Source organism: Cheilinus undulatus, linkage group 1 (assembly GCF_018320785.1).
Source record: "Cheilinus undulatus linkage group 1, ASM1832078v1, whole genome shotgun sequence".
Lineage (NCBI taxonomy): Eukaryota > Metazoa > Chordata > Actinopteri > Labriformes > Labridae > Cheilinus > Cheilinus undulatus.
In genome coordinates, this window is record NC_054865.1 from 42187647 (window position 1) to 42214234 (window position 26588).

General features: G+C 41.6%; 1 protein-coding gene across 2 annotated transcripts in view; it reads left to right on the plus strand.

Annotated features, from left to right (window-relative positions):
- The first annotated feature begins 7330 nt into the window (after positions 1 to 7330).
- The window catches only part of pcdh17 (protocadherin 17), an 85556-nt gene continuing 66298 nt past the window's right edge, over positions 7331 to 26588 (plus strand). For both annotated transcript variants that reach the window (XM_041792513.1, XM_041792523.1), the window contains exons 1-2: positions 7331 to 8024; positions 8769 to 11570. In XM_041792513.1, the coding sequence (XP_041648447.1) occupies positions 9075 to 11570 (2496 nt within the window). In that variant the 5' untranslated portion in view covers positions 7331 to 8024; positions 8769 to 9074. The remainder of the gene's footprint in view (positions 8025 to 8768; positions 11571 to 26588) is intronic.

Here is a 26588-nt window from a genome sequence, read left to right on the forward strand (position 1 = left end):
TGAGTCTACATGGAAAGCATAAATCATGAACAGCATGTGTTCCTGCCTTTCCTGTGTCTACAAGGAAAGCCTGAGGCAGGGAGAGAAGCTCAGAGCAGAGCAGGCATCAGTGACAACAGAATGACATTGATTAAGTTAGAAGCAGAGCAAAGGAGGAGCTGGGGTGGAGGAGGGCTGCAAAAAAGTAGCTAGCAGAGGGAGCAAAGCAAAGACAGGCTAGGGCAATTTAAACATGGCAGCATGAGTGCGATTAGAGTTTTAGAGTGAATCAGCTGACCATCAGCTGACGAGTGCTTGCATTTGTTCAGCTGATCTAAAGTATACAGCAGCCGTTGACTCTCTCTACAGGCTTCTTTTTCTCTTTTGGATATACATTTTTTGGCCAAGAGGCAAACTGCACCCCATTGATTTCATTTTTAACCTTCATAATTACCATTCTTATCCATGCAAGCAGACTTTTGAACCCAGTAGAACCAAAGTAGATACGACTTCACCAATGTTCAAGGTGCATGAATATGAAAAAGTCTGAAAGGGACCTGAAAGCTCCAGAAACACTTGGAGTTTAAAGTTAACAACTTTGTTAGACCAACTGATTCAACTTGTGGCATTCCTTCCTTCCTTCCTTCCTGCACCTATGTCTGTCCAAAGATCGCTTTGCCATCATCTGGAAGGGGGGCTCCCGCCGGAAGTTGAACTCTAAACTTTAAGTGCTGCTGCAGCTTTCTGTTTCCCTGTTGTTTGTTTCTTCAGTTAAATTTAGCCTGATTCAAAAGTTAAAACCCCATTTGTTTTAATGGTACATGGCTTTTATTATTGGAAGGGTTAAAATGTGGGTTGAACTAAACCGTATGGCTGGTAACGTCATCTCTCAGCCATGCCATAGTCTACACAAAAGGAGAAGAGGCAACCTTCTAGCGCAGTGGTTCTCAACTGGTGGGTCTGGTGGGTCCAAAAGTGGGTTCCAAAGCTCTCTTTAGTGGGTCGCGAAGTAAAGTCCCAAAGTAGCAAGGAAATTCTTTGAGAAATTACCAAACTTTTAAGATATCTTGGGAAAATTAAGTAAAATAAGATGTATGCACTTTTGAACTCAGAGGTGAATGTTAGCCTGGAGGCTACCACCAATGCTATTGCCACAAAATGTATTCCATCATTTTCTACAGTTCTTATCCCATTCTGGGTTGCAGAGGCTGTAGTCTATCCCAGCTTTCATTGAACGAGAAGCTTGGTACACCCTGGACAGGTCGCCAGTCAATCACAGGGCTGACATATAGAGACAAACAACCAGGCACTCTTACACTCACACCTACAGCCAATTTAGAGTTACCAATTAGCCTAACGAGCATGTCTTTGGTGGTGGGAGGAAGCTAGAGCACCTGGAGAGAACCCACACATGCATGGGGAGAATATGCAAACTCAGCACAGAAAGGCCCTCACTGGGAAGTGAACCAGGGACCTTCTTTCTGTGAGGCAACAGCGCTAACCCCTGAGCTGCCGTGCAAATGCAGGTGCATATGTTGATGAATCACATCTGCCCATTCACCGGCCTGTTCAGGGGCCAAGCCATTCCTGTCAGCAGGCCTGCTGGGTGTTAATGGTAGCCCAAAGAGAAAATGCAGCCAAACATCTTATTTTACTTTCGCCTGATAACAAGTGCATTTTCATTGTTTTCTGGAGGTCTTGACTTATCCTTCTTGTTATCTTGGAAGAGCAACCTTTAACCTTTATGGGGAAAAGGAACCATATATGGTCAATTCAGCTGACTTCCTCTCTGGCTCTTCATAGCTCTTTGGGATTCAGTAGAACCAGAATAAGTTTTAGTGTTCTCATGTCTTAATATAAAACTGTGAAGCTTAAATTTTTGAATTTCTCAGCATTTCAATGAGTGACTTACAAAGGGTGAATGATGAGATAAATTCTTATTTTTTCCCAAGAACTAAGAAAATTGACTCATTATTATGTGAAAACCAGTGTTTTTATCTGCATGTAACAAGATGAGAGAACAATTACACTCATGATTGTAAAATAGAGTCAAATTAAATGTATGGATGGATGTCCGCTAAGGGCTTCTGAAGGGGTCAAAGCAGGTTAGACTAACTTTAAGTGAAGCGTGTCATGTGGATCGCCAAAGGCAAAGAAAAATTATGAATACTAAAAGCTCAGTTAGTGCAATCTGACTATATTATACATGCTGTTAAAAATGTATGCTATAGAGGGCTAATGTCTTTCATGAACAAGAGAGGCGTATTTCCTTAAAACCACTGTCAGCGCTGCTGTCTCTGCTTTCATTTGATCAATACAAGGAGTAAGAATTACTCAAAATGAGAGTGAAAACAGCGTTTTATTTTTGCCAAAACAAACTAAACAGGAGTAAACAATAAGACATTACTCACCCTCCCCCTCTGACATAGAAAACACTCATATGGAGTACAAAAGAAGAGCGAGATTCAGACAGTAACATGGAAGAATTTATGTGGGAGACAAACAACAGGCAGGCAGAAAGTAGCGGTGAAAGAGGTGACAGTTTGCTGCTGGAAAAACTCTCCATGTGTAAAAGTCAGCTCTGATTCTCTCTTTTTTTTTCTGACAGAGGTAGCAGAGAAAAAGCTCCCTCTCAGACTCCACACCGTCCATCTTCATGGTCTAAATTTCTCTATGGTGGTAGAGTGAAACACATTTTTTATTGCTCAAGGGAAGAAAGGGAAGAAGGAGAAGTGAAATCAGAGTGTAAGAGAGGGAGGGAGGGAGGGAAGGAGAATTTTAAAAAGCGGTTAAATAGTACAGGCAGGGAAAGGCCTTCTCTCTCTCTCTCTCTCTCTTTCCCTCTTATTACCACCTGAAGAAAGGCCATTGCCATTAGATTGAAATTTAATTTACGAAATTGTGTTTTAATGCAGCTGTTCACCAGCAGCCCATTGCAAATACGCTTTCTGTCAGTGCATTTCCTGAGGGCCATTTAATTGGGCTAATGAAGAAAGCTGCTAATGGCTGGGTTTATCTCTAGCGGCACTGGTGACATTTCATCAAGGCAGGTGATTTTCCCAACGTTGTTTAAACTCGCTGTGTAGCATTTTGTAGTCAGAGAGGAATAGGGAGTAAACATGTTATTCGGGCACATGAAAAAACATTTCAGGGAAAAAACTGATTTTGAAATTAATCTTTTTTTTTTCAAGAGCAGATTGAAGTCTTTCCCACACATGCTGCTAAATATGTTTTCTTAAACATCTGGCTAATTTATTCTCTGCATTTCCTCCTGAGTTTGGGAACACCTACACGACCTGCAGACTTCAAACGCAGGCACACACAGTACACAAAATATCCTTCGCTGTTGGATCCACACACACTGTATGCAGATAGAGTCGGTGATGTGACATTTACCTTCATCAGTTATCAACATCTTGACATTAGTACATCAAACCTGCTGTTTAATAATGAGCTCTGGTCGCCGTCCGGCTAACGAATGCTTCTGACGCTCTTGTCATTCCCTCCTGTCAGAGATAAAGGTCAGAGAGAAAGTCAGAGAGGTCGAGACCTGTGTTTATACACGGATCGACTACAAGATTATACTGAACAAAGCTGACATGTTGAAATAGTAATACCAAATGAAGGACGTGGTCAATGACAAACAAAACTGCAGCTGTATTAAAACAGTCAAATCAAATTATGACAAAAAGTCCCCCAGGGGCACGATCTGACATGTAACAAGTATAATGGCTTATAATGTCTAAAGATATGGGTGCCTCAGTGATTGAAAAACTTTCAGAGATATGTGAACAATTAGTTAATTTTTCACATGTTAATGGGCATCTTGAGATCATTTTTATTATCTGTTAAATAACATAAATTAAGAAATTTGGGTACACATTACTCACCAAACAGGGTTAATAAACCATCAAAAGACACTAAAAACACAACTGAACACAGATAAATTGGTCATGTTGGCCTTGTTTGCTTAAAAAATACCATACACTTAATTGATTTATCACAAAATGTTGCCAATTAATCTTTTAATGTTCTTCCTGTAATTTTAATCTTAGTGAGTGGCTTTTTTCATTTCATTTATTTGACCTTGACTGACCTCGTAGAGATTAAAATCTCTTTTTCAAGAGTGTCCTGGCCTTTCCAGGCAGCATCACAGCAAACAAAGTGTCTGGCAGCAGCTTTATTCACTGTGTATTTACAGAACAGATAACAAGCAGCCACTTACAAGCAAAATATGAAGTATATTAATACATCTGAACTAGAGCTGTCAAGATTGAGTTAATTACGATCAATCAAGGTCCACAATTAGTGCACTCTTTTTAAATCACGATTGAGCTCATGCTTTACTGTCTCTTTCAACACCTTTGGTTAAGCCATGGCAGCCTCTCCCTGCATCCACAGTGATGTAAAATAATTCCACTGCTGCTCCTTAATGTCTTATTTCACTTAAAAGAAAAAAAAACCCTCAGAAAGCTCAGCGGATAAGTCAAAAGTCATCTGAACCTTGTGCTAACAAGCATTTGTCTTTTTACTGTCCTCTTATTTCCTTGAGATAACAAACTCCTTTTCCTGCAGTGAAGTTTCTGTTAGAATCTTTGTTCTAACTATAAAAGCAGGTTTGTGTCCAATTAAGTCAATTACCCTTAGGGATGTAGAAAAATCCAAAGTGACACAAAAACAGTTCTGAATGCAAAATAGTAGAATCTTAAAATGCAATAAAAAGGGTTCAATTAATCAGGATCAGTGTTGGGGGTAACGCGTTACAAAGTAATCTGTTAGAGTACTCAGATTACTTTTTTGGAGTAACAAGTAACGTAACGCGGTAGTTTTACAATTCAAGTAATCCCGTTATTAGTTACATTTTCATACAAGTAATCCCTTTCTGAAAGAAAAATCCCAAATTGCCTCTCTCTTCCTTGGCTTCAAAAAGAGAAAAAACAGGACGCTCCTTGAAGCATCTGCTCTGTTTGTCCTTCTCTCTTCCTGTAGTCACGTTGGCACATGCCAGCGGAAGGTAAACATTCTGTGCCAGGACGCGCGCATTGTTAGCTTGTTGAACCAGCGAGAAGACAGAGAGGACAGCAGGTCGCTGTGGAATTATCCCCATTATGATGGATTTTGGATTAAAGGGACAATAACAGCATCCTGGTGAAACGTAAGTTTAAAATCTCCATTTGCTTTCATTGAATCAGCTGTGCAGCTGTTCCAAATACGCGCTGTTATTACGCACAGCGTTGGAGTGATTCTGTCTGCCTCTGCTCAGCTTGTTGTCAGACTGTGAGCATGTTCAGACCCCAGAAATCTTAACCCTTTTAAGTTTAAGAGCTGTAAAAGTTTTCCTTCTGTAGGTGGTGTTTTCAGGCTGCACAGATACAGATTATGGGCTGTAAATTAAACTGTACATCAGCATTAGAGTCTGCACATTCAAATGCAGAAGTGCGGTCATTATCTGTCGTTTTTACAACCGCTGAGTGGAATGAGTGGCTAAAGGGTTTTAATATTTAGTAACGCAAAAGTTACTCTAACGCATTAGTTTTAGAAGTAGGTAACGCAGTAATGTAACAAATTACTTTTCTCAGTATGTAACGAAGTAATCTAAAGAGTTAGTTTTAAAAGTAACGCTACCCAACACTGATCAGGATTAACTACTGAATTTCTGAGATTGTGATTAAAAAGTCAATTTTTTTGCCAACCTTACATGACTACAGTCCCAAACATAGAACAAATTAATGGTGGAACATGTGCTTCAGTGGATAGGGTGCTGGATCCAAAACGAAGTTGTCGGCAAAGAGAAAAGGTCTGCACATCAAGGGTCTCCCACATCAGGCATTTATTAACAGGCATTATTTCAAATATCATGACTTTTTAAACAGTTTTTGCTATTTTGTAGGGTTTTTCATCGGCTATTGGTGAGTAGGGTGTTGAAATGTACTGTATATCTCACACGTTGCAATTCTCAAACATGAAGGCCCCATGGAGGGTTCAGGTGCAGAGACCCCAGGCAGTAGCTCCAGCTAGCCCATGCATTAAGGCACCATTGCATACAGCAAACATAGTGGGGAAAAGGGTTAAGATTTCTGGGGTCTGAGTACTTGAGGGGCCCATGGAGGTAGCAAAGGCTGGTACATCCTACATTTAAACAGTGATTTTAAGCCTCACCATTACTTATTAAAGAAACCAAACAATTTGTTAATGTAGACCCCCGCATCTTCAAATGGTATGACATAGTATAACCCTGATGCTGATTTAATGTACATGCATATATAGTATCTAATGATAGCTGGGAGGGCCTGTTCACATGGTCTGTCAGAGGCCCCTGATATTTCTATGTGCAGGCCTGGTGCTGGCTTTAAAATTCCTGATGAACTCCATGTCACAGTATCCAGATCATGCAAGCTTTAAGAGGAGGTGCATGCACAAAACATTCTCCAGCACAGACAGAGAAGCAGCGACAGTCTGATTTTGGAGCTAAAAGAAAAGCAGGATTTCTGAAATAAAACCCCAGTTTACTTTCGGAGGCAGCTCCTATTCCTGTTGTTTCTTCGCTTTAGAAATGACAAAAAAAGAAAAGATGTTTCAAATAAACTGCAAGCCACAAGTATTATCTGAAAGAAACGGTAGGGGGTTTTGTTGTCACTTCAAGTACCTGCTGTAATCATCAAGTCATTTTCTACCTTATAATCCCCAGATATCACAGCTTTAATTATATACAAAACTTTTGGTGTAATTATTGCTGCATGGGGCAAAACAGACCTGCATTACAATGAGGGCTAATTCAATGGGAACACAGGATAAAAGACTGCGTAAGTTGTGCTTCAGAGTTCATTGCTATTGAGAAAAAAATGGAACAAAAACACCCTGCATATAAATATAAGGGGAATTCAGAGGTATAGAAGCATTGGTTTAATCACTATTTTAAGGTTCAAATTGATTTTTTCTCATCTTTTTAACACGTCTCAACGCTCATGCTCTGAATACAGGCACTGTGGTTGAATCCAGAAAATCCTGGTGAATTAATTCCCACCTCATTCAAACCTGTGTGTCTATTTTTGATCCATGACCTAACTGAAATTTTCAAACCGCTGAGAGCCATTCCAGCCTCTTGGCACGGCTGTCCAACTGCACAGTTTCCTCTATTGTAAACAACAATGAACTGTGATATTTGAAAAAACACAGATGCACCACCGGTGAACTACGAGCCACCAATCATTTGTAGTCAGTACCCGAAGCGGCGTTTGAATCCCTCCTCTTCTTCCCACCTCTTCAAATTCATTGGCTGCCGGAGGAGTAGCGACAATGTTTAATGCACCATGCGGTGTCCGGAGTTCAGTCAGTGAGAGGAAGCGTTCAATGTGCTTAGGACTGTTTTACGTGCGGGAAATACTAAAGAACGACAGTGCGTATATATCCAAGAAAGCCAAGCCGTTTCTTTTTTCCTGATAGCTACGCAAGGACTTGTGGCAGAACGCGGGGTTGTTGCTGACCACGTCCTCAGCAGCTGTCTCTCATTCTCTCCTCTGTATGTGTGGACTTTGACGAAGGGGGGGACGCGGACAAGGACAAAATGCCACACCGGGAAGCGGTCTCTCACTGGTCTTTCAGACGGGGGAGATAAAACAGCAACCGCTGTTTTCTTTAAAGCTACATTCTCAACTTTGGATCTACCGTCTACTTCACATCTGGATTTTTTTCTTCCTCTTCTCTGAACAGTTTTCCTTCCTGATGAACGGTGACTCACTGCAGGCAGAAGGCGAGCCGCTGCATCCTAATCAGACAGCGGAGAGGACTTCAGCTCATTGACATTACAGTCATACTTTTCTGGAGCACTTTTTTTTTTTTGAATTTCCACTGCGCTGCACTGTAGCCTGCGCGTGCATCGGGGAGGCTTGTGGCTTTTCCCCATCGCGCATAGAAGGGGAAAGAGGATACGGGTGGTACCTTTACCGAAGTGGTTAGAGGGATGAAACTCTCCTTGAACCCTTCTGGAACTGCCTGTTTTCATTTTAACCTTCATATTTTAAGGACTAATACCGCAATTTCTTTTGGTGAGTTCACATTTTGTTATTAATCTTTTCAAGGTCTTATCTGTAATTTCCCTGTCTGTTGCGCCTTTCCAAACGATTGTAACCCCCATGCATGCGGATGCAACAGCTTCTCCGTTGAATCTTGCAGAGAGGGAGAGGGAGAGAGAGCATCAGTGGAGAGAATTACACGGCTGTGCCGAGATGTTGGCAGCTCATTTCCGAATTTTTTCATAAGGCTCATTGTGAATATCCGGATTATGCGGATTTGTTAATGCGTGTAAGAGGCTCATTTTATACACTCTTATTTAAATAGCCGCCACAATAGGCCATCTTCAGCTATACGCCTGCAGTCTTACCATATTATTAAAGTTCCCCTATTACAGTTTCATCAACATGCTCATATTGTGTGTATGGGCCATTATCGTGCCAGGGTCAGGTCGTGCATCGCACAGAGAAGCCACCTTAAGAACTGCATTCTGAGTCTTGTGCCTTTAATAGTGCATGTAGTAAATAAGCTGCTGGAGGAATCATTATATCTATGTGAATCAGGGCTGCGCCAAGTGTCTTCCCAAGGTTAACTAATTGACAAGCTTCCCCCATAATTGTGGAGATGAATTACACATGAGCCTTGTTTCATTTTTGGCTCAGCGGTAGATCTGATGTCTTACTGGCAGTATCACTCATGCAGCTAAGTCTATTTTTATTTGGGTGACTAATTGACACAGACTTTATAATAAATATATCCTTTTCTGTTTTCTTTCATAGGTGGTATGAGTGAACACTTACAATGACTATTCTGTTTGGGGACTGGATCGCGATTATTGCTCAGATGAGTCTGGGCGCTCAGCTGAATATAAATTAGGTGTTCAGCTCCACAGATTGCTGGAAGAGGCAGAGGAAGAGGGAGGCAGAGCAAAGACAATCCACAAAGACAAATGCCAAGGCCTCACATGATGAACAGGACTCTGTATCTGATCCCCAATAACAGAAATACAGAATTTGAACAAAATATCAACAGGTCGAAGGAGGCATAAACAGGACACAGATAATAGCCGCTTTTACGGAGTGGGGATGTATCTTTCTATTTTCTTTTTCCTACTCTTATGGGCTCAAGCCCTGACATTAAAAAACTTGAATTACTCTGTCCCGGAGGAACAGGGTCCGGGGACAGTGATTGGGAACATTGCCAAAGATGCCAGACTCGGGCTGGAACAGATCGGGCCGGGAGGACAGGGTAAGAAAGCCAACTTCAGGGTGCTGGAGAACTCCGCTCCGCATCTCATTGACGTCGACCCCCAAAGCGGACTGTTGTACACAAAGCAGCGCATCGACAGGGAAACCTTGTGTAAGAGAAACCCCAAGTGCCAGCTCTCCATGGAGGTGTTTGCCAACGACAAGGAGATCTGCATGATCAAGATAGATATTCAGGACATTAACGATAACTCGCCAACTTTCCCCTCGGATCAAATTGATATTGACATTTCTGAAAATGCTGTGCCGGGGACACGCTTTCCTCTGACCAGTGCACATGACCCAGATGCAGGAGAAAATGGCCTGAAAACCTATCAAATAACACGCGATGACTACAATCTCTTCTCCTTGGAGGTAAAGTCCCGTGGGGATGGGACTAAATTTCCTGAATTAGTTATTCAAAGACCGTTGGACCGAGAAGAACGAAGCCATCACACTCTTATTTTGTCAGCAACTGATGGCGGGGAATATCCTAGGTCAGGTACCATGCAGATAAATGTAAAAGTTATTGATTCCAATGATAACAGCCCTGTGTTTGATCAGCCCTCGTATGTTGTGGAAATTCCAGAAAATTCCCCTCCTGGGAAAGTCCTGATCGATTTGAACGCTACCGATCCTGATGAGGGCAACAATGGACAAGTCGTCTATTCTTTTAGCGGCTATGCCCCAGAGAGAATCAGGGAGCTCTTTTCCATAGACTCCAGGACAGGGGTCATAAAGATTCAGGGCGAAATTGACTATGAAGAGAGTCCTGTTATTGAGATTGACGTGCAGGCGAAGGATTTGGGTCCCAATCCAATCCCTGGCCATTGTAAAGTCACTGTTAAAGTGCTTGACAGGAATGATAACTGGCCGTCTATAGGCTTTGTGTCAGTGAGACAGGGAGCCATCAGCGAGGCAGCACCTCCAGGCACTGTCATTGCTCTGGTCCGTGTCACAGACAAGGACTCTGGCAGGAATGGGCAGCTTCAGTGCAGAGTGCTGGGTAATGTCCCTTTTAAACTTGAGGAGAACTATGATAACTTCTATACAGTGGTGACAGACCGACCCTTGGACAGAGAAATGCAGGATGAGTACAATGTCACCATTGTGGCCAAAGACAATGGAATTCCACCTCTTAATTCCACAAAATCCTTCACCGTGAAGATCCTTGATGAGAATGATAATGTTCCTCGCTTTACTAAGTCAGTTTACCTTCTTCAGATTCCTGAGAACAACATTCCTGGGGAGTACCTCGGTTCAGTTCTGGCACATGATCCAGACCTCGGCCAGAATGGCACTGTGTACTACAGCATAGTTAACTCCAATGTGAGTGGGGGTGATGTCAACACCTATGTTAATGTAAATGCTGCTAATGGAGCCATCTATGCTGTGAGATCTTTCAACTATGAGCAGATAAAGTACTTTGACTTTAAGGTTCTTGCTAAAGATAATGGATCTCCACACCTGGAAAGCAATGCTACAGTGCGCATCAGTGTTCTGGATGTCAATGACAACATCCCTGTCATAGTCCTGCCCCTGCTCCTAAATGACACAGCTGAAATCCATGTGCCCCGTAATGTTGGTGTGGGCTACATCGTCACCACAGTGAGGGCTGTGGATAATGACTACGGTGAGAGCGGAAGGCTCACCTATGAGATCTCAGACGGCAATGAGGAGCATCTTTTTGAGATTGATCCAGTGACTGGGGAAGTGAGAACAGCCCACCCGTTCTGGGATGATGTAAATCCAATCGTGGAGTTGATCATCCGAGTATCTGACCATGGCAAGCCAACACTCACAGCTGCCGCCAGGCTCATAATCAAGGCCTCTGACGGGCGGCCTCCTGATGGACTGCCACGTACAAAGGACAATCAGAACTGGGACATGTCTCTTCCTCTCATTGTTACTCTCAGCATCATATCAATCATGCTTCTAGCTGCCATGGTGACCATAGCAATCAAGTGCAAACGGGAAAACAAGGAAATCCGTACCTATAACTGTCGCATTGCAGAATACTCACACCCTCAGCTTGGAAAAGGCAAGAAGAAGAAGATTAACAAGAACGACATCATGCTGGTGCAGAGCGAGGTGGAGGAGCGGGATGCCATGAATGTGATGAATGTGGTAAGCAGCCCTTCCTTGGCCACCTCTCCCATGTACTTTGACTACCAGACACGCCTGCCACTCAGCTCACCAAGATCAGAGGTCATGTACCTCAAGCCCACTGCCAATAACCTCAGCGTGCCCCAAGGCCACGTGGGATGCCACACCAGCTTCACAGGCCCAGTCACCAGCACTACAGACACACCTACTAACCGCATGTCCATCATACAGGTAAGAGAAATTGCACTCTTCTCCTTCACTGTATTGCCACCATTTTCACATCACAACACTGAGAGAGAGCTCCCATTTCCTATATCAAGTTCCCTCCCTCCCCCTTCCTTGTTTTGTAAAATAAAAGAAAGAGAAGATAAGGACAGGCAGAAGCAGAGAGGCCCAGGAGCACAGAGAGAAAAGAGGAGAGGGAGGGAGGGAGGGCTGAGCATTAGAAGGATTAAACAGTCATTCCAGTATTCTCATAGAACAGAGCCACTGACATCAACACAAATCAGTTGTGCTTGAAATATGTCACGGCAGGCTTTTGAAACCCGTTTTCATGTAGAATTTTTTCATTAATCACTCTATCACTGTCATTTCCTTCCGTTGGAATAAAAGCTTTAGACTGTGGCTGAGAGTTATGAGCAGGTATGAATTTCTTTTTCAGCCCCAATTCCCTCTAAACTACCCAATTATCCCACATATCCCAATCCAATGGCTACATTTTTTCGAAATGTACCTATTAATGTAGTAGATTAATTTACTGGAACAGCCGTTAAGTTGAATAATAAGAGCACATTTACTCAGACAGTGACAGATGCTTATTTCAAGGCGCTCATTTTGCGACATAACATCAGTCAAAATCTATAGCTACTTAGGGTTGATTCCAGAGATTTTAATTCTTAGGGATTAGCACCCTGAGTTTATTTTCACAGTGTCTTTGCACGTCTTTGTGTTGAGTACTTTGGTTTATAAGCCTCTAACCTGATAACTTCTCTATGTCTTTGGCCTTAAGCCCATTAAAAGTCTGTCGTGTCAGACGAGGATTAAGCCAACTTTAGACAGCGGTATGTAACAGTGGGGATAATGGCCAGTTGTAGAAAAAAATCCATTGTCTGATGTTTACCGCCTTCATGATCCTAATGTAATTTGACAGAAAGAAGAAAGGATCCTCAGTTACCTTCATTTTGTCTTTGGCCTTGGCCTGCAAGCCAACATTCGAGAGTCATTTTCCTTTTAATCCTGATGGACTTTAACTATTACCCCCTCGATTAGCCGCCCACTGTCTTTTCAGTCCTATTTTTACTGGACATGGATGTGACGATGACTGTGATAAGATGTGACGTGTTCCCACCAGGGAGGAAGGCCACTGTCTGTTGTTCCCACTCTCAGTCTCAGCCTTGCTTCTATTATGAGCCAGCTGCAGAGGGCAGGGGTCAACACAAAGACCGTTAAGGTTTCCTAATCAGAGGGACAGAATAATTGCTGGCCCATTCTGCGCTCTGTTTCTCCACTAATGCAGTGATGATGAATTAGACTGTGTTGGGCTGCTGCACACCCTTTCAGTGCACTTATTTCCCTCTCCCCTCCTTTCAGACTTTAAAGGGAAAACAAGCAAGTGCAGCAGCAACACATTCCTTAGTGTCTTGTTTACAGAGGGTCCCCTCGGCGCATCAGGCGTGCAGGGTGCTCTATTGTATTATTCAACAGAAACCTGTGTAGAGGGAGATGGCCTTAGGCATTAAGTTTCTTCAGAAGCTGTACAGAAGCGTATCATTTTCCTCCCTCCTCTCAGCTTCTGCCTCATCTCTCCAACCGTGTGGACAGTAAGTAACCTGAGTCAGAGGAGAGTGGCTATGGGAAAAATGTCAGGAAACAAAGACAGAATTCCCCTTCCATCGATCCCAAGGCCTCTCAGCCCATCTGTCACTACAGTGCCACAGGAGGAGAGGCTAAATAGGAAAAAATAAATAAAGAGATGGATAAAGCGTGAGAGCATACTGCCTGCTCAGTCACTTTCACAAGGGCACCTTAGTAGTGCTGTCTGCATCTGAACCTACTGTAGCTTCCTGTTACTCCCAGTCTCTCTCCACAGAGCTGCTGGCCTCTAATGATGTTTTATAGTGGTGCACTGGCAGACAGGCTGGGTTTGGTCTCTTGCTGGGAGAGGAGAATAATATGAACATATCAGCAGAGCTCCGCTGGCCTTATCATTGTCACTACCGTGCCAGCGCCCGGCCCGGTGGAGAGCTTCATTTCATTTCTAAAGAGAATTCCTGGGATAAGGAGATGGATGATACGTAATGATGCCTAATTCCGCTTAAGGCGTTGAAGGGAATTACTTAGTGGGGAATCAAGGTTAAAACCAATCTGCTGCAAAATTCCTCAATGCTCAGGAAGAAGGGATTTCAGTAATTCGCCTGTGTCCGTTTTAGGATTTTTGTCCCATATATAACGTGTAGCCCTTGCAGCTATGCCAGGCTGTGGCCTATGAGTTTCTCTCCTGCTCTCTGACTACCTTTTTCCTCTCTCATCCCAACCAAACATGCAAAGACTCCTGTGTCATTACTTTTAATTGGCCCATAATTTATCATATTGATTTGTTTTGATAAGTTTTGAGTGTTGTAATTTGATTCACCATGAAACTCTAATTAAAAAGACTCCTGTCTCGATGGGAGAGCATCCATGTTAATAAGGTGCAGGTGGCAAAGAGTGGGAGTCTGAAAGGCGAGAGCAGACTGTCTTTAGGTGGCGACATTCTGCCTTTTGTGTGGTGGCATTGGAATAAGGGTGTCAAGGGGAAAGGGGGCTCCTGCCTCTGCTGACTTGACACTGTCACTTGTCACTTGCTAAGGAGGCTCCTGCTGCTTTAATGGAAAATGTCACACATGAATATGTTATTCACACATGGAATATGGAATATTCTCTGCATAACAGAATTTGGTCGAATTGTTTTGAATGACAGTGATTAAATTTCCTAAGCAGACACTGAATCCATGATGTCTTTCTGCATATAAAGTGGAAAAATATATTAGATGTCTCTAGTAACAATACATATAAAAACAAACCAAGGTCTTTTAATATTTTCTAGAAATGACAGGCAGTCATAAACCTTTTGGATGGCTTTAAAGAAAGCTGAAAAGAACAGTTTGGATGTGCGTCTGTGATCATTTAAGCAGTGTGGATAAAATATAGGAGATAAATTGTTCTACCTTGATCTGTTTAGGTTGAGCATATGCATTCAAACAATGTACTTGGAGCAGATGTTGAAAATGAATGCTTCCAGGAATGGTCTTACTCTGCATAATTTAAAGAGATTGTGTGTTTGTGTGTGTGTGGGTGTAACGTCATTGTGTATTCCAGGCATGTGATTTAAGCCTTTAGCTGGCAGGCTCCGTGACAGAGCCCCTCTCTTTTTATGAGCGGGACAATCTTGCATTTGTCCGAACCTTGAAACACCCTTCCTCCAAGAAATGCACACACACAGTAGTGCACACAAACACAGGGATGCACATGTAACCAGGCTTTGCCTGTTTTTAAGGATCCTAGCGAAAAAGTCTTATCAAAGCCTGTGCTGTATATTGTATTGAAATTGCTCCCACACTTCAGTGGCTACCAAGGCAATGAATTGAAAAGCACTCTTTATTTCATTTCTCCCCTTCTTCCTTCATCTTTAGATAACTGCTTCCCTCTGGAGCTTTCCATGGAATGAATTTGGTAAACCTGTATGTACCAAAGCTCACTTTGAGACAGGACTGAGCAGCTCAGCAACACGATGCACAAACACTCAATTTTAGAAACGAGAGAGAGTTCAAGAACCACTCGTAATTTGTGTATTTTCTGTCCCCCAGTTGAGCTCTTCTGGGCCACTTGGCCAGATTTGTTTTATTGGAGCAAGCCAGTGCATAAAAAAAATTAGCAGCTTGCCTTAGGGTGTATCTTCATATTTCCTCAAATAAACCTGCTGCTACTGTACATAACACTACACGCTGGAATTCTGAATTATTAATAGGCAGTTTTATTTTTCTTCATCTCCCTCAAGCTCATATGATAGATACAAGTAGGAGGAAGTGCAGTCAGACCACAGAATGTTGCTCAAGGGAGGAAGAGTAAATTATGTTGTCTCCACAGAACCAAAATATACAAAGTTTTGCCATGAATGTGGGGATTATTTGCAGCCATAGGTGCTATTTCTGTTTGCAGAGGTGCTTGTTGCACGAGTGATGCATCGGTGTTGCACAAATGTAACACACAGCACGAAACAGCATCTATATTTGCATCCTCTTTCATTAATAAATCATAGCGTTTAACAAATCAGAGGGAAAGCAAAAGATGTCACGATAAACATCTGAGGTCTCGGGCTACATATTTGTTAACACGCTGGGGGAAGAGGAGGGCAGAACACTGGGTAAGCAGCTACTTATTTAAGCAGAATGGGAACATTTATTTATTTTCTGTGGCATGATTGGAACAAAAGAGGAAGCATGAGACAAAATGGGGATAATTGTTGCAATCTCTCCATGCAGTAATGAAGTGTTCAAGTTTTGGAAGGAGAGAAAATTTGCTCTGGTGGCTATTAACACAACCATGTCTTTATCCTTTCATCCACTCTGATGCTGATTTCCATGATAACTTAAAATTACTCAGAGACGTACACAACTGATAACTCATTCTGAGATGCATAGTACCAGAACTTTTGTGTAAGATTAGATGGAGTTGTGGAGGTGGATGTTTTATTTATTGGAAGTTCTTAAAATTCCCAGTAACCCTGCTAAATAATTAAATATAAATGTAGGCCCTTAACTCTGCCTACCACTCAGGACAGTTTCCTCCTGCAACTTCATACAAACTAGTAGAATTACACTGCAGACAGAAATAGATGGACATAAATAGACTGAATGAGAAGCAATAATAACTGTGCACCCTTAAGCAGTCTCATTGGTCAGCTATGAGGAATCCTCTGAGCCAGCTGCAGTGCATTCATGTGGACACAGCATGTTTGGGAGCTGCATAATTGCATAATTTTTACCGACCTTCTGACCTGCCAATGCGGGGTAACAAAGGAATTCAGATTTTTTTTCCGAGTAGAGAACGAGACAGGATATGAGAACACAAGTTGACCCCTGTGGTAGCCAGATAGGCCTGACACATTAAACCAATTTCCAAGCAGGAAACAGAGGACTGGAGATGGCATGAGCACGATAAGGACTGTGGATTGTCTGGAGACAGTCATACTGGAGTCATTGCATGTTTCTGTGTTTGTGAGAGAGGGGGAGTGCATGCTTTGGAACTAATTCAGGGAATCAGGGGCTTCAGAATATCATGCATTCTGGCATGATATTTTGTTCAGAGGCAGGTGCAGTTGTTAAGCCTGGTTTACTTTCCAGCACCCAACTGGTTGCTTAAGTGGTTTCAGAACAGATTTTGTGTTCAGTTTTCATTTTTTTATGACAATATGCATTTTTTTCCCTTACAAGTACAAACCAAAATTAATAGTAGAGTTGACAAAACACCAGATTTAAAAAAAATCAATACATATATGAAATTATAAAGTATCTATTTCAATACATACATACATATATGAAATACATATATGAAATTATAAAGTATCTATTTCAATGCTAAAGCAACAGAAAATGAAATTCCTAGGCACCCAAATATTGGACACTGTCTTTTTTTTAATTACTAGAAACTGTAGACAAACTACTGCACGCTGTCTAAATTACTCAAAACATGGACAATTTACTCTCACCCTCTCTCTTGCAGCTAACCTGGCATACCAGATAGACTGTATACATATTCATGTCATGGGATGTACCTCACATCCATCTGGGCAACAGCCCTTGCTCGGTGTAAGGAGAGGGTAGAACCTTTTAAAAACACCTCAGAGGGTGATTTAGCAAGGTTTTGACTGTCAGAGAAAACAGTAGGCATGCATAGCCCTGGGGAGTGAACTCTACAAGACAAGTGTGACAGTCAGCAGTTGTTGTTGTCCATGATCAGTGGAGCCAGTTGATAGGTTGAACTCTCGCTGAAGCTGGTCAGAAGAAGAGAAAAACATCTTTTCCTCCAAGAAAAGCTTTCAATGCGGTGCTTTGCTTTTCTTTTGATAAAGAATTGTTATCTAATTCTGATAAAACTGCTAACTACTATAGTTGCATCTGAGCTAAATGTTCAGATTGACGAAAGCCACCTGTGGCTACCACCTCTTCATATGTGGCCGATTGGTCCATTAATTTTCTGATCAGGGTAAACATTTAAGTCCTGCCGCTGGCTTCTTTCCTTCATGCCAGTCCCCCACTCTCTCCTCCCTATTTCTGATTCTATCCACTGTCCTTGTCAATAAGGCAAAAAAGCCCCCAAATAGCTTTAAAATAGATAACAAGGTTTTTCCTTTTTTATTTTTTTTGCAATTAATCATAAAAGTGATATTTTTTTAATTTTAAAATGTGGTTTCTAACATTTCAAAGTCTTATGTATCACAAAATTAAGATAGATAATACACTTAAATGCATGTTCAAGTGCTTCAGACCCCTCCTCCTCCTGTGATGGTATACTCAACTCATATCTGAGCTTTAGATCACAGAAAATTGATTTAATAGTCTCTCTCTGTCCTTGTAACTGCTTCAGTATGTTGAAGTGTCACTTCTGTAGTGCTGAGGTATGTCAAGGTGCTTTTGACAAGGCCACATTTCCTTTTTGAGGCATTCTCATGAAAAGTCCCGGAGAAATAACAACTATGACTTTTACTGTGAAGGAATTGACATAAATAGTTTGTTTAACTTCGCTTCAACAGCGGTACTGGAGACTTTAAGCAGCTGCAGTGTTTACAGCAGCATTTTTAACTTCTTGGACTTGACACGGACTTACATCTTGAGAATCACGAGTTTGAACACTTCTTTAGACAGTTGTTTAAGCCGAGTCACTGCAGCGCTGGACTTAATACAAACTGAGACAACCTAGTTTGTGTTAAAGTCACAGACAAAGTGACAGATCCGCTCTGCAAAGTGAACACAATCACTATGTTACTGTTATTACAGACATCAGACTTAGAGAGGAAAAACACAAGTTTTCCTTTTTACTGTACTTCATGTTATGTACAGCTGCAGGAGTGAGTGACGTTCACTCAGTTACCCAGCTGCTTAATACTGGAGCAAAACATGCTAGTGACTGGACTCAGACTGAGCTGTTTGCTACACTAGCCTAGCGGTGGCATAAGTTATGCCTTGTGTGTGCACAACATAACGCAAACATTTAAACAGGACATGACGGTACTTAAAAAATCCATTCCAGGGCAGAAATTTTACCAGTGATGGTACTGATACCAGTTTAATCCCAGGACTCATGATTGGCAATTATTTTGCATTTCACATATCTTCCAAAAAGTTCTAACTTGAACAATGCATACCATTTAATAAAGCACAGTAGATGAGGTTGAATACAGATCAATTTTATGTGGCTTTTACTTAGTACAGATTTTTTTGTGGGATAAAGTATAGATATTGTACATCTTTGCTAGGTAATGTTTGGCCAACTGTTAAGGGCAGATGTCAAAATTGCCTGGTCAGATAATTTGATTTAAACTTAAGTTATTTAAAACAGTCCTTAGAAATAATATATAATCAGGATTGATAATTGGGATCTCAGTGATTGGAATAATCTTAATAATCATTTTGGCCAATATGATGCAGCCCTATCAAGAAACCTGATGTAGGAGAAATCTCAGTTTTTAGGATAATTCTGTATTTTTAGTGGTTTCAGTGATCAAAATTTTGAAGAAAATATCAATAAATGCTAACATTTTTGTCTTTATTGACAAATATTTTCATCTGCTATCACTGCACTGTCATCAAATGGTAATATGCCTGAAATAAATAGTTGTTAGTTTTGTCTTAAGAATGCATGCTTTTGGTTCACTGGTATGCTCATTACGTACTAACCTGACTTGCTTACATTTCCATTAATTTGTCTTCATTGTGGCTGTTTTAGTCTTGTTTTTCTGATCCAGAGCTAAGTTTTGCAGCTTGACAAGGATTTGGTTGTATTGTAAGTGCAAGCAAGCACTTGACCTGTGTTTTTCTCACACAAATTTTGGACTAGATGCCTTTTTATGAAGGAGAAAAGTAGAGGTCTGTCCACACCTTCTGTAGAATTTTAGAGCTTTTTATTGGTCCTGCTGAAATTGTGTTTGTATTACTCGGGCACAAGGAGCCAACTTTGAATCAACAGAGGTCACAAAAAGAAGAAAACAAAACATAACCTTCACAGTGGAGGAATCTTAGATTCAGCTGTCATGTATCTGAGTGTGTCTATGTTAACGCACATGCTCACGTGCACCGGAGCTACCACCAGCTGTGCTCAGAAGCACCGGTCTTGCTGGTTCTCTCAGATTGGAATGGGCTCCCCCGTAGTGGCCGCCTGCCCTCTGAGGGCTCTTAGATCCCTCCTGGGGTCTTTAGACTTTTAACGCTTTGAGCAGCAGGGTGCAGGAGCTGCAGCAGTAGATGAGCGTCTATATCGTGGTGACCTCGCGATAATGCGCTCTGAGATGCAGGAGGCTACACAGGCGTACACGGTGTGGCGTTGTATGCTTTGAACTGCCAGCAGCTGGGTCTCCTCGCTGTAAATCAAACTGTTTCAAAGTCAAACAAAGTGGAACCCGTTCCGCTGTGTCTTGGCACGCGTCCAATTTTGAGAGAACGTTTTATTTCTGCCACATCTTCCTTCACTTTGCCCCCTAGGCATGTGTTGTAGAAACAACGTGCAGCTCAAAGAATGAGTTATGTGGATCTGTTCTCACCTTCTATCTCATTAGTCTAAGAGAAATGATTTATCCTTTTCTCCCCTGATCTCACTCTCTCTCTCTCTCTCTCTCTCTTTCTCTCTCTCCTCTTGTCCTTGCCTTCCACAGTTCAGCACTTCTTCAGCTTCATCAGTAATGTGATGAATTGATTGGAGGGATATACCATGAACGCCATCTCATTTGCTTTAATTTCACCTAACTACATGTCATCAGAAGCTGCTATAAAGCTCCCTCTCTCCCTCACACAACCACCAGAGCACATTACAGTCACTCATTCCAGCGACGACAATTTACCTAGCAATTTGAGGAGTATTTCTCTCAAACAGCATAATCCTGCCACTGTATTGTTTGCATGTGCCGCTAAGAAGATCAGACACTCTAATAGGAGAGATCCCACTGTCTCCTCTGCTCCTGCATATATCTGTGCCACAGTTTGAAATCTGACTCCCATGTCTAAAGGCCTGCGTGTGTCTGGAGGGAATTGACAGCCGCTGTGTTTTTGCAGTCTCTGTTGTGTGTTTTGTGGCAACACAGGCGAAATGAGTCGGCCCTCTCAGATGTTATTGCCCAAACAAAAGGTCCACTAAGTGGTGTACACACAAGACTTGTCCGTCAAACATTTGACTGTGCCTGCTCTTCAGGGTAGCACTGAGTGCTAATGGCAAATCGAAAATTGTGTATTTCATCTTTTTCCATTGTATGACACAGATGTACTCAATTGGCCCCTCGCTGGGTTTGTGTCTTAGAGAGAGAAATCTTTTTTGGGCCTTTAGCATTCAGATCAATTGCTGGTTTGCTGCGTTTCTTATTGATTTTTGCTCTGTTTGGTACTGAAATACTGTATTTCATTATCTATCGCTCTGAGCATTGCTTAGTAAAAAAAAAAAGAAACAAATCTGTGCTCTCTCGCTCCCTCTCTCCAGTCCTTTTTCGGATTCCCTTTCTTTCGCTCTGCTCTTGTCATCTCAGATAAGCGTTGCAATTGCTCATGTTACTGACGACCCAAGCCAAATTCATAATGATGAGATTATCTTGTCAACAGTGCAGAGTGTATACGTCTGCTGTATTGATCCCCGTGTAGTCTTAATAAATGAAGTACCACGATGGAAGCGTTGGCTCAGTGATAACTCTGAACACATCTCTGCTATTTATACACTCTCAACTCTGCTGAGATGATGAATGGAACTTGTGTATCATGCCCTTCTCCCTCTCTATTCCCTTTTTCCTCTCCTCTCTCCACCTTGCTGCTCATGTACCTCCAGATTGATGGGGTAAAACAGCCCCCTCCTCTCTCCCCCTCTCTCTCTTTCCCCACATGCATTGTTTGAAATACGTCCTCTTTGAGGTCATGCTGACATGCTGAGTCGATGTACTCCCAGGTGGAGAGACATGGGTGCTGCTGTGGGAGGAACCAATCAGATAGACTACAGGGGGAGGGAGAGCAAAGAGAGGAGAGTGAAAAAAAAAGGAAAAAAAATCCCAGCAGCGCCGGTGCTTGTGTGTCTTTTACCGACGGAGGTTTCAAGGGGAAGTTATCTGTGTATTTGAAGAGAAGGTCAGCAGGGTTTAGAGCTTGAGATTATATGTGATTGTTTCTTCTGTGGGCTAGCTGATTAATGCTAAAGCTGCTCTGACAGATTCTTAATGCACAATAGACGCACTTAAAAGAGTCTGAGAGGAAGTGGCGTCCAACTCTGACAACGTAGCATTATGCTAAAGCCTTTCCTGTCAGATTTCACCCAGGTGCACGGACAGCATCCTCCTTTCCTGGGCCCCTCCTCCACTCAAAATCCTCTAACCCAATACATATACAGTAGATAGGTCACCTTGAAGTGAAATTAGACATAGTCCATCTGCTGCATGTGCAGGCAAAGAGAGAGGGAGAGAGCGAGGGAGAACGCAGGTGTGTGCTTGTGTTGTGCACATGTGCATGTATTGATATTAGACATATGTGTGCATGCATTCTGCGTGTCTGTTTGTGTGTTTTTCCTTTTTATCTGCGTCTGGCCTCGGCTGCAGGCTTTGGGGAAATATCTACAATCCTTTCATCCATGCAGCGGCTCTTCCTACATCAATTCAAATGGAATAATTTTGTTCTTTAATGTTTTTGTTTCCCAAGCACTCTGCTTCTGTCTTGTTAACTCACACACTAGGCCACATTTTGTGGATGGTTTGTTTTAAAAATAAATTTATAAAATGCTTGTTTCTTTAGTCAGATTTGATACTAATACTGTGTAAGAGGGCTTAATAATGATATCAGTGGGAGGCGTAGTGAACATGTGTGCTTTTAGCAGCCTGAAAGCTGGAGGACTTGGTTTCATTTTTGTCTGCAAGGCTGCAAACACTCATATTTTCAAGCAAACTTCAAGTCATTTCCTCACTGTTTACAGATTTTTTGGCTCTCTGTTTATGCCTTTATAAATATCAGTTATAACTTGGAGCATACCCAGTTTTGTTTAGTTAATTATAAGATTGCCTGTTTTTTTGCAGTTTGTGAGGTCATATTGTCCCTTTAAATGGGATATGCTAGTTGTTGAAATATCTGCATTAAGAGACAGAAAAACTGCATTTGGAATAAGTATCGAAACACGATACTGACATGATACCAGCACCAACACATCCAATACCTATTGGACCGAATCACAACACAGATTTCAATGCTTCATTACAATATCCTGCCACCCTAAATGAAATGCATCCGCTCCACTTTTCTTTACCTTTCTTATGCTGTAGGTATGGGAAAATACATTTTAGAACAACTTTCAACCTTATATTTACTTTTGTTGTAAGCCAACAACCCTGCCTGAGTACAAGAAAACTTGCAGTAGCTCTGAATTGGGGTATTTTTCACAGCCCAAGCATGGTATCATCCTCTTTCATTCACTCTAGAACTGTAAATGAGTCAAAGGTGTCGTGGCATGCCCCTTTAATTCACTCATTATTTGGGCTTTATTGATTCAGCCAACAGGCCACCAACTTTTAACTTCTGATACACAAGAGATGCCAAGAAAGCAACTCAGCATCTCTCAACTTCAGAAATGTATTTTTCTTTACATGGTTAGCTTATATGTATTAGTTCTTCAGTAAAAATTACAGTGACTGCTTTGGTGTTAGCTAGGCATGTAAATTATTATGGGCATGATAATAGTAATGGAAGGTAATGGCTGAAAAACTTATAAGGTATCATCAGAGATTAAAATGGTTACCATATTTCGGCTGATAAATCAGATGCTCTAATAAGTCATGCAGTAAACCCCCACCTCAGCTCAGGTCTTGTTAGATGGAAATAGAGATTTTGTTTCTTTCTTACTATAATGTTTGCTTTTAGGACTGGAGTTCAAGGTCCAAACTACAGCTAGTTTAATTTTTTTTGTGCTGCAGAAGAATGTGCCTTTTGTATTATTTCAAACACTTTCTCAGGAATGTTTTAGGGAACCATCCTGCAAACATTTTGTTTAGTTTGGAGAATTGGTTTCAAATTAAAAGACTAAGCTGAATTTAAAGGGTCACATTTTATTTAGTGCTCAACTGAGTTCACTGTCTGTCAGCAGGTTGCTACAGTGCTCTATGCAGCTCTCTAAAAGGCATATGAAGCTTGTTTTATACTGACAGTTTAATCATGTGCCTGCCACTGCATGTCTTCCCTTGAAAAAGATTTCATCAATGATTTTAGCTAGAATTGAATGTTGTTTGTTTTATATCTGTTTCTAAAACAATTTTACCATCACAATAAGGGTAAAGAAGTCAATGCCAACACAGGTGTGACTTGGTGTTGTTTAGACTCAAAAACAGGTGTGCATATACTATGGATAGACCAATTGTGCATCCCAACTGTTAGCCCATTAATGTAAATAACTTTAATGCAACCTAAGTGGCTGAGATGTTCATTCTATTTGTCTGAAATTGTGGCCCACTTGGAGAGAAATGCCCAATTCACCACACACCTTAAGTACCTTTCTTTAACATAGATTTGAAGGGGGACGATGGCTTAGGTTGCAACCATGTACAGAGGCTTGAGTCTGCCAGTTTGGCTCAGGTGTGAGTCTGATATGGGGCTCTTTTCTGTGTGTCATCACCCACTCTCTCTCCCAGAGCTCCTACTCGCTTCACTCTTATCCTTCAAAATAAAGGCATAAAAGCCCCCCAAAATAAAAACTTTAATTTGAATGTGTTCCTTTTTACTAACAAGGTTTATATTACTCTGAAAAGCTATATCCGAAGGTTAGTTAGCATAGCTTAGCATAAAGAGTGGAAACAGACAGATAAAGGTAACATAGCCCACTGAAGCATTGAAAAAAAAAATCCACTTGATATGTACAGTCATATAAAAATGTCTTAAAGGTCATATCATGCTTATTGTTATTTTAAGCAAAGGTTATATGCCACAGTATTCTTTTAACAAAATCATGTAATTCCTTTTGCCATGCCATTGCCACAAGGTTCATCTTAAATGAGCAGACACATGAAAGCATTCATTCTTTCAAGAGAGAGACAGCAGCATGGTGTTGTTTGTAATGTTCTCAGTCATAAGTGTTGCACACCTGTGCTTGTCCATATGTATGATTACATCCATGTCTTTAAATATCTATAGGCTGCATACCTCTGCATCAGCCTTGGATTTTGGGCTGCGTTGGCTTTGGATTAATGAGGGTGAAGCAAGGTCAGTGCTGACTTGACACTTCAGTTAACGGCCAAGCTGTTCTAACTATTGATGAGCAAGAACAGAATGATTAGTGGCTCACAAAGATCACATTCAGCATCTCCTGTTTTTTTTTTTTTTCTTTTACTGCTTTCTTTACACTTCCAACTGTGGGTAAATAATTTAACACAAACTTAAGTCCTCCATCTCCCATTCCCCCCTTTCCCCGTTTCCTAAAAGCTGACATATTTTCCCTTCATCAATAATCATAAGAGTGATCCCAGCTGTGAGCTAACCAGACCAGCTGGTTAAAATGTGTCTCTAACAAAGTGTCTCAAGCAGTGAGGGAAAACAACACAGCTATTTTAGGAACGCTGGCAAACTGCTGTGTTAGTGGTTTTTTGTGTGTGTCAGAATAGATATCTATGCCAAAAGCAACATTTATCACTTACTCCTGGGGCTCAACTGCCACAGATGTGGATTGTGTTGATATGAGTACAAACACAGCGCCTTGTGTCACCCCTCCTCTTCTGAGCCGTGGAGTTTCGTCTGAGCTGGCTTCAGAGATGGAGTTGGCTGCTGAATTGTTGGCGTTTTTGTATTCATGAAAGATAATGCCGGTAGGGGCTGCAGACATACTGAAGAGACACCAAAGAGATAATTACAAATCTTACAGGGAAAAGATTAGAATGATGTAGATCTTGCCCTTTTCCGGAGACCATCAAAGTGATTTTTTAAAAGTAGTGATGGGGTCACAACCTGTTCCAGTCAGACTCTTTTTGTCTAGTGCATTAAGATTTTAATGCTTTTTTATTTTGTGTCAAGGTCCTGCTTAATGAATTTTATGTACAGCATTGTTCTGACCACCCACGCCAGCAGGCTGCCTCATTATATTGTGCTGCACTCAAGTGTGACTTCACCTCATAATAACAACTGTGGAATAACAGGTAGACATTCAGTATCAGACATCAGTTTATTCACACGTATTTGTCATTAAATATAAAAAGTCTGCTGTTCAGAGTGTTCTGCTGGTAAAGGGATGTATGGTTGTTTTACCTTGCACTCTTCTTGCATATAGAACATATACATATTATTATACGTAACATTAAGACAAGCCCCCACACAAAGCAGAAGGGGTTTCGCTTTGCTATAACAACCCACTTCCCTCACATGTTCCTGCTTATTACACGGCTACTTACTAGTGGTGGGAGGTTTGCCACTTGTGTGTTGTGCACACAAGGCATACCCAGTGCCACTGTTAGCAAGGCGGTGTGAAACGTGACAGACAGTGCTCAGTCTGAGTCTGCTCATCAGCATCTTTCCCTTTGACACTTAAGGCAGTCAGGTAACAAGCCAAACATCACCCTTTTGTGTCATTATGATTGATGTGAAGCACAACAACGAGGTAAACATGCATCGTTTCCTCTCCAGATTTTTGAGTGTATAGTTCCACCAACTTGTAGGTGCTTGCTTTGCATAACATCTCGGGACCCTCTGAGACTGACATTGCCGTACATGGCAAGAAGTGACACACAAATCACAGCCACTTTTGAAGCCAGTTGTTGCGCTGTTCTAATGACACTATGTATGCCCATGTAGCCCTTGCAGAAGCTTTTCTAGCAAGCCTGGAACTTGAGTGACTTTCCAAGGTATTTTAAGATCAAATCCACACCTGTGAATCCGGCGCTGAACATCTTTTTATCCATTTTAAATCACTTCTTGATTATTTTGGTTACTATTGGCTAATGCATTCTGCAGTCATGTATCAAAATTTTTGTATCCCAGAATGCTTTGTGACGGGCCTGGTTAACCA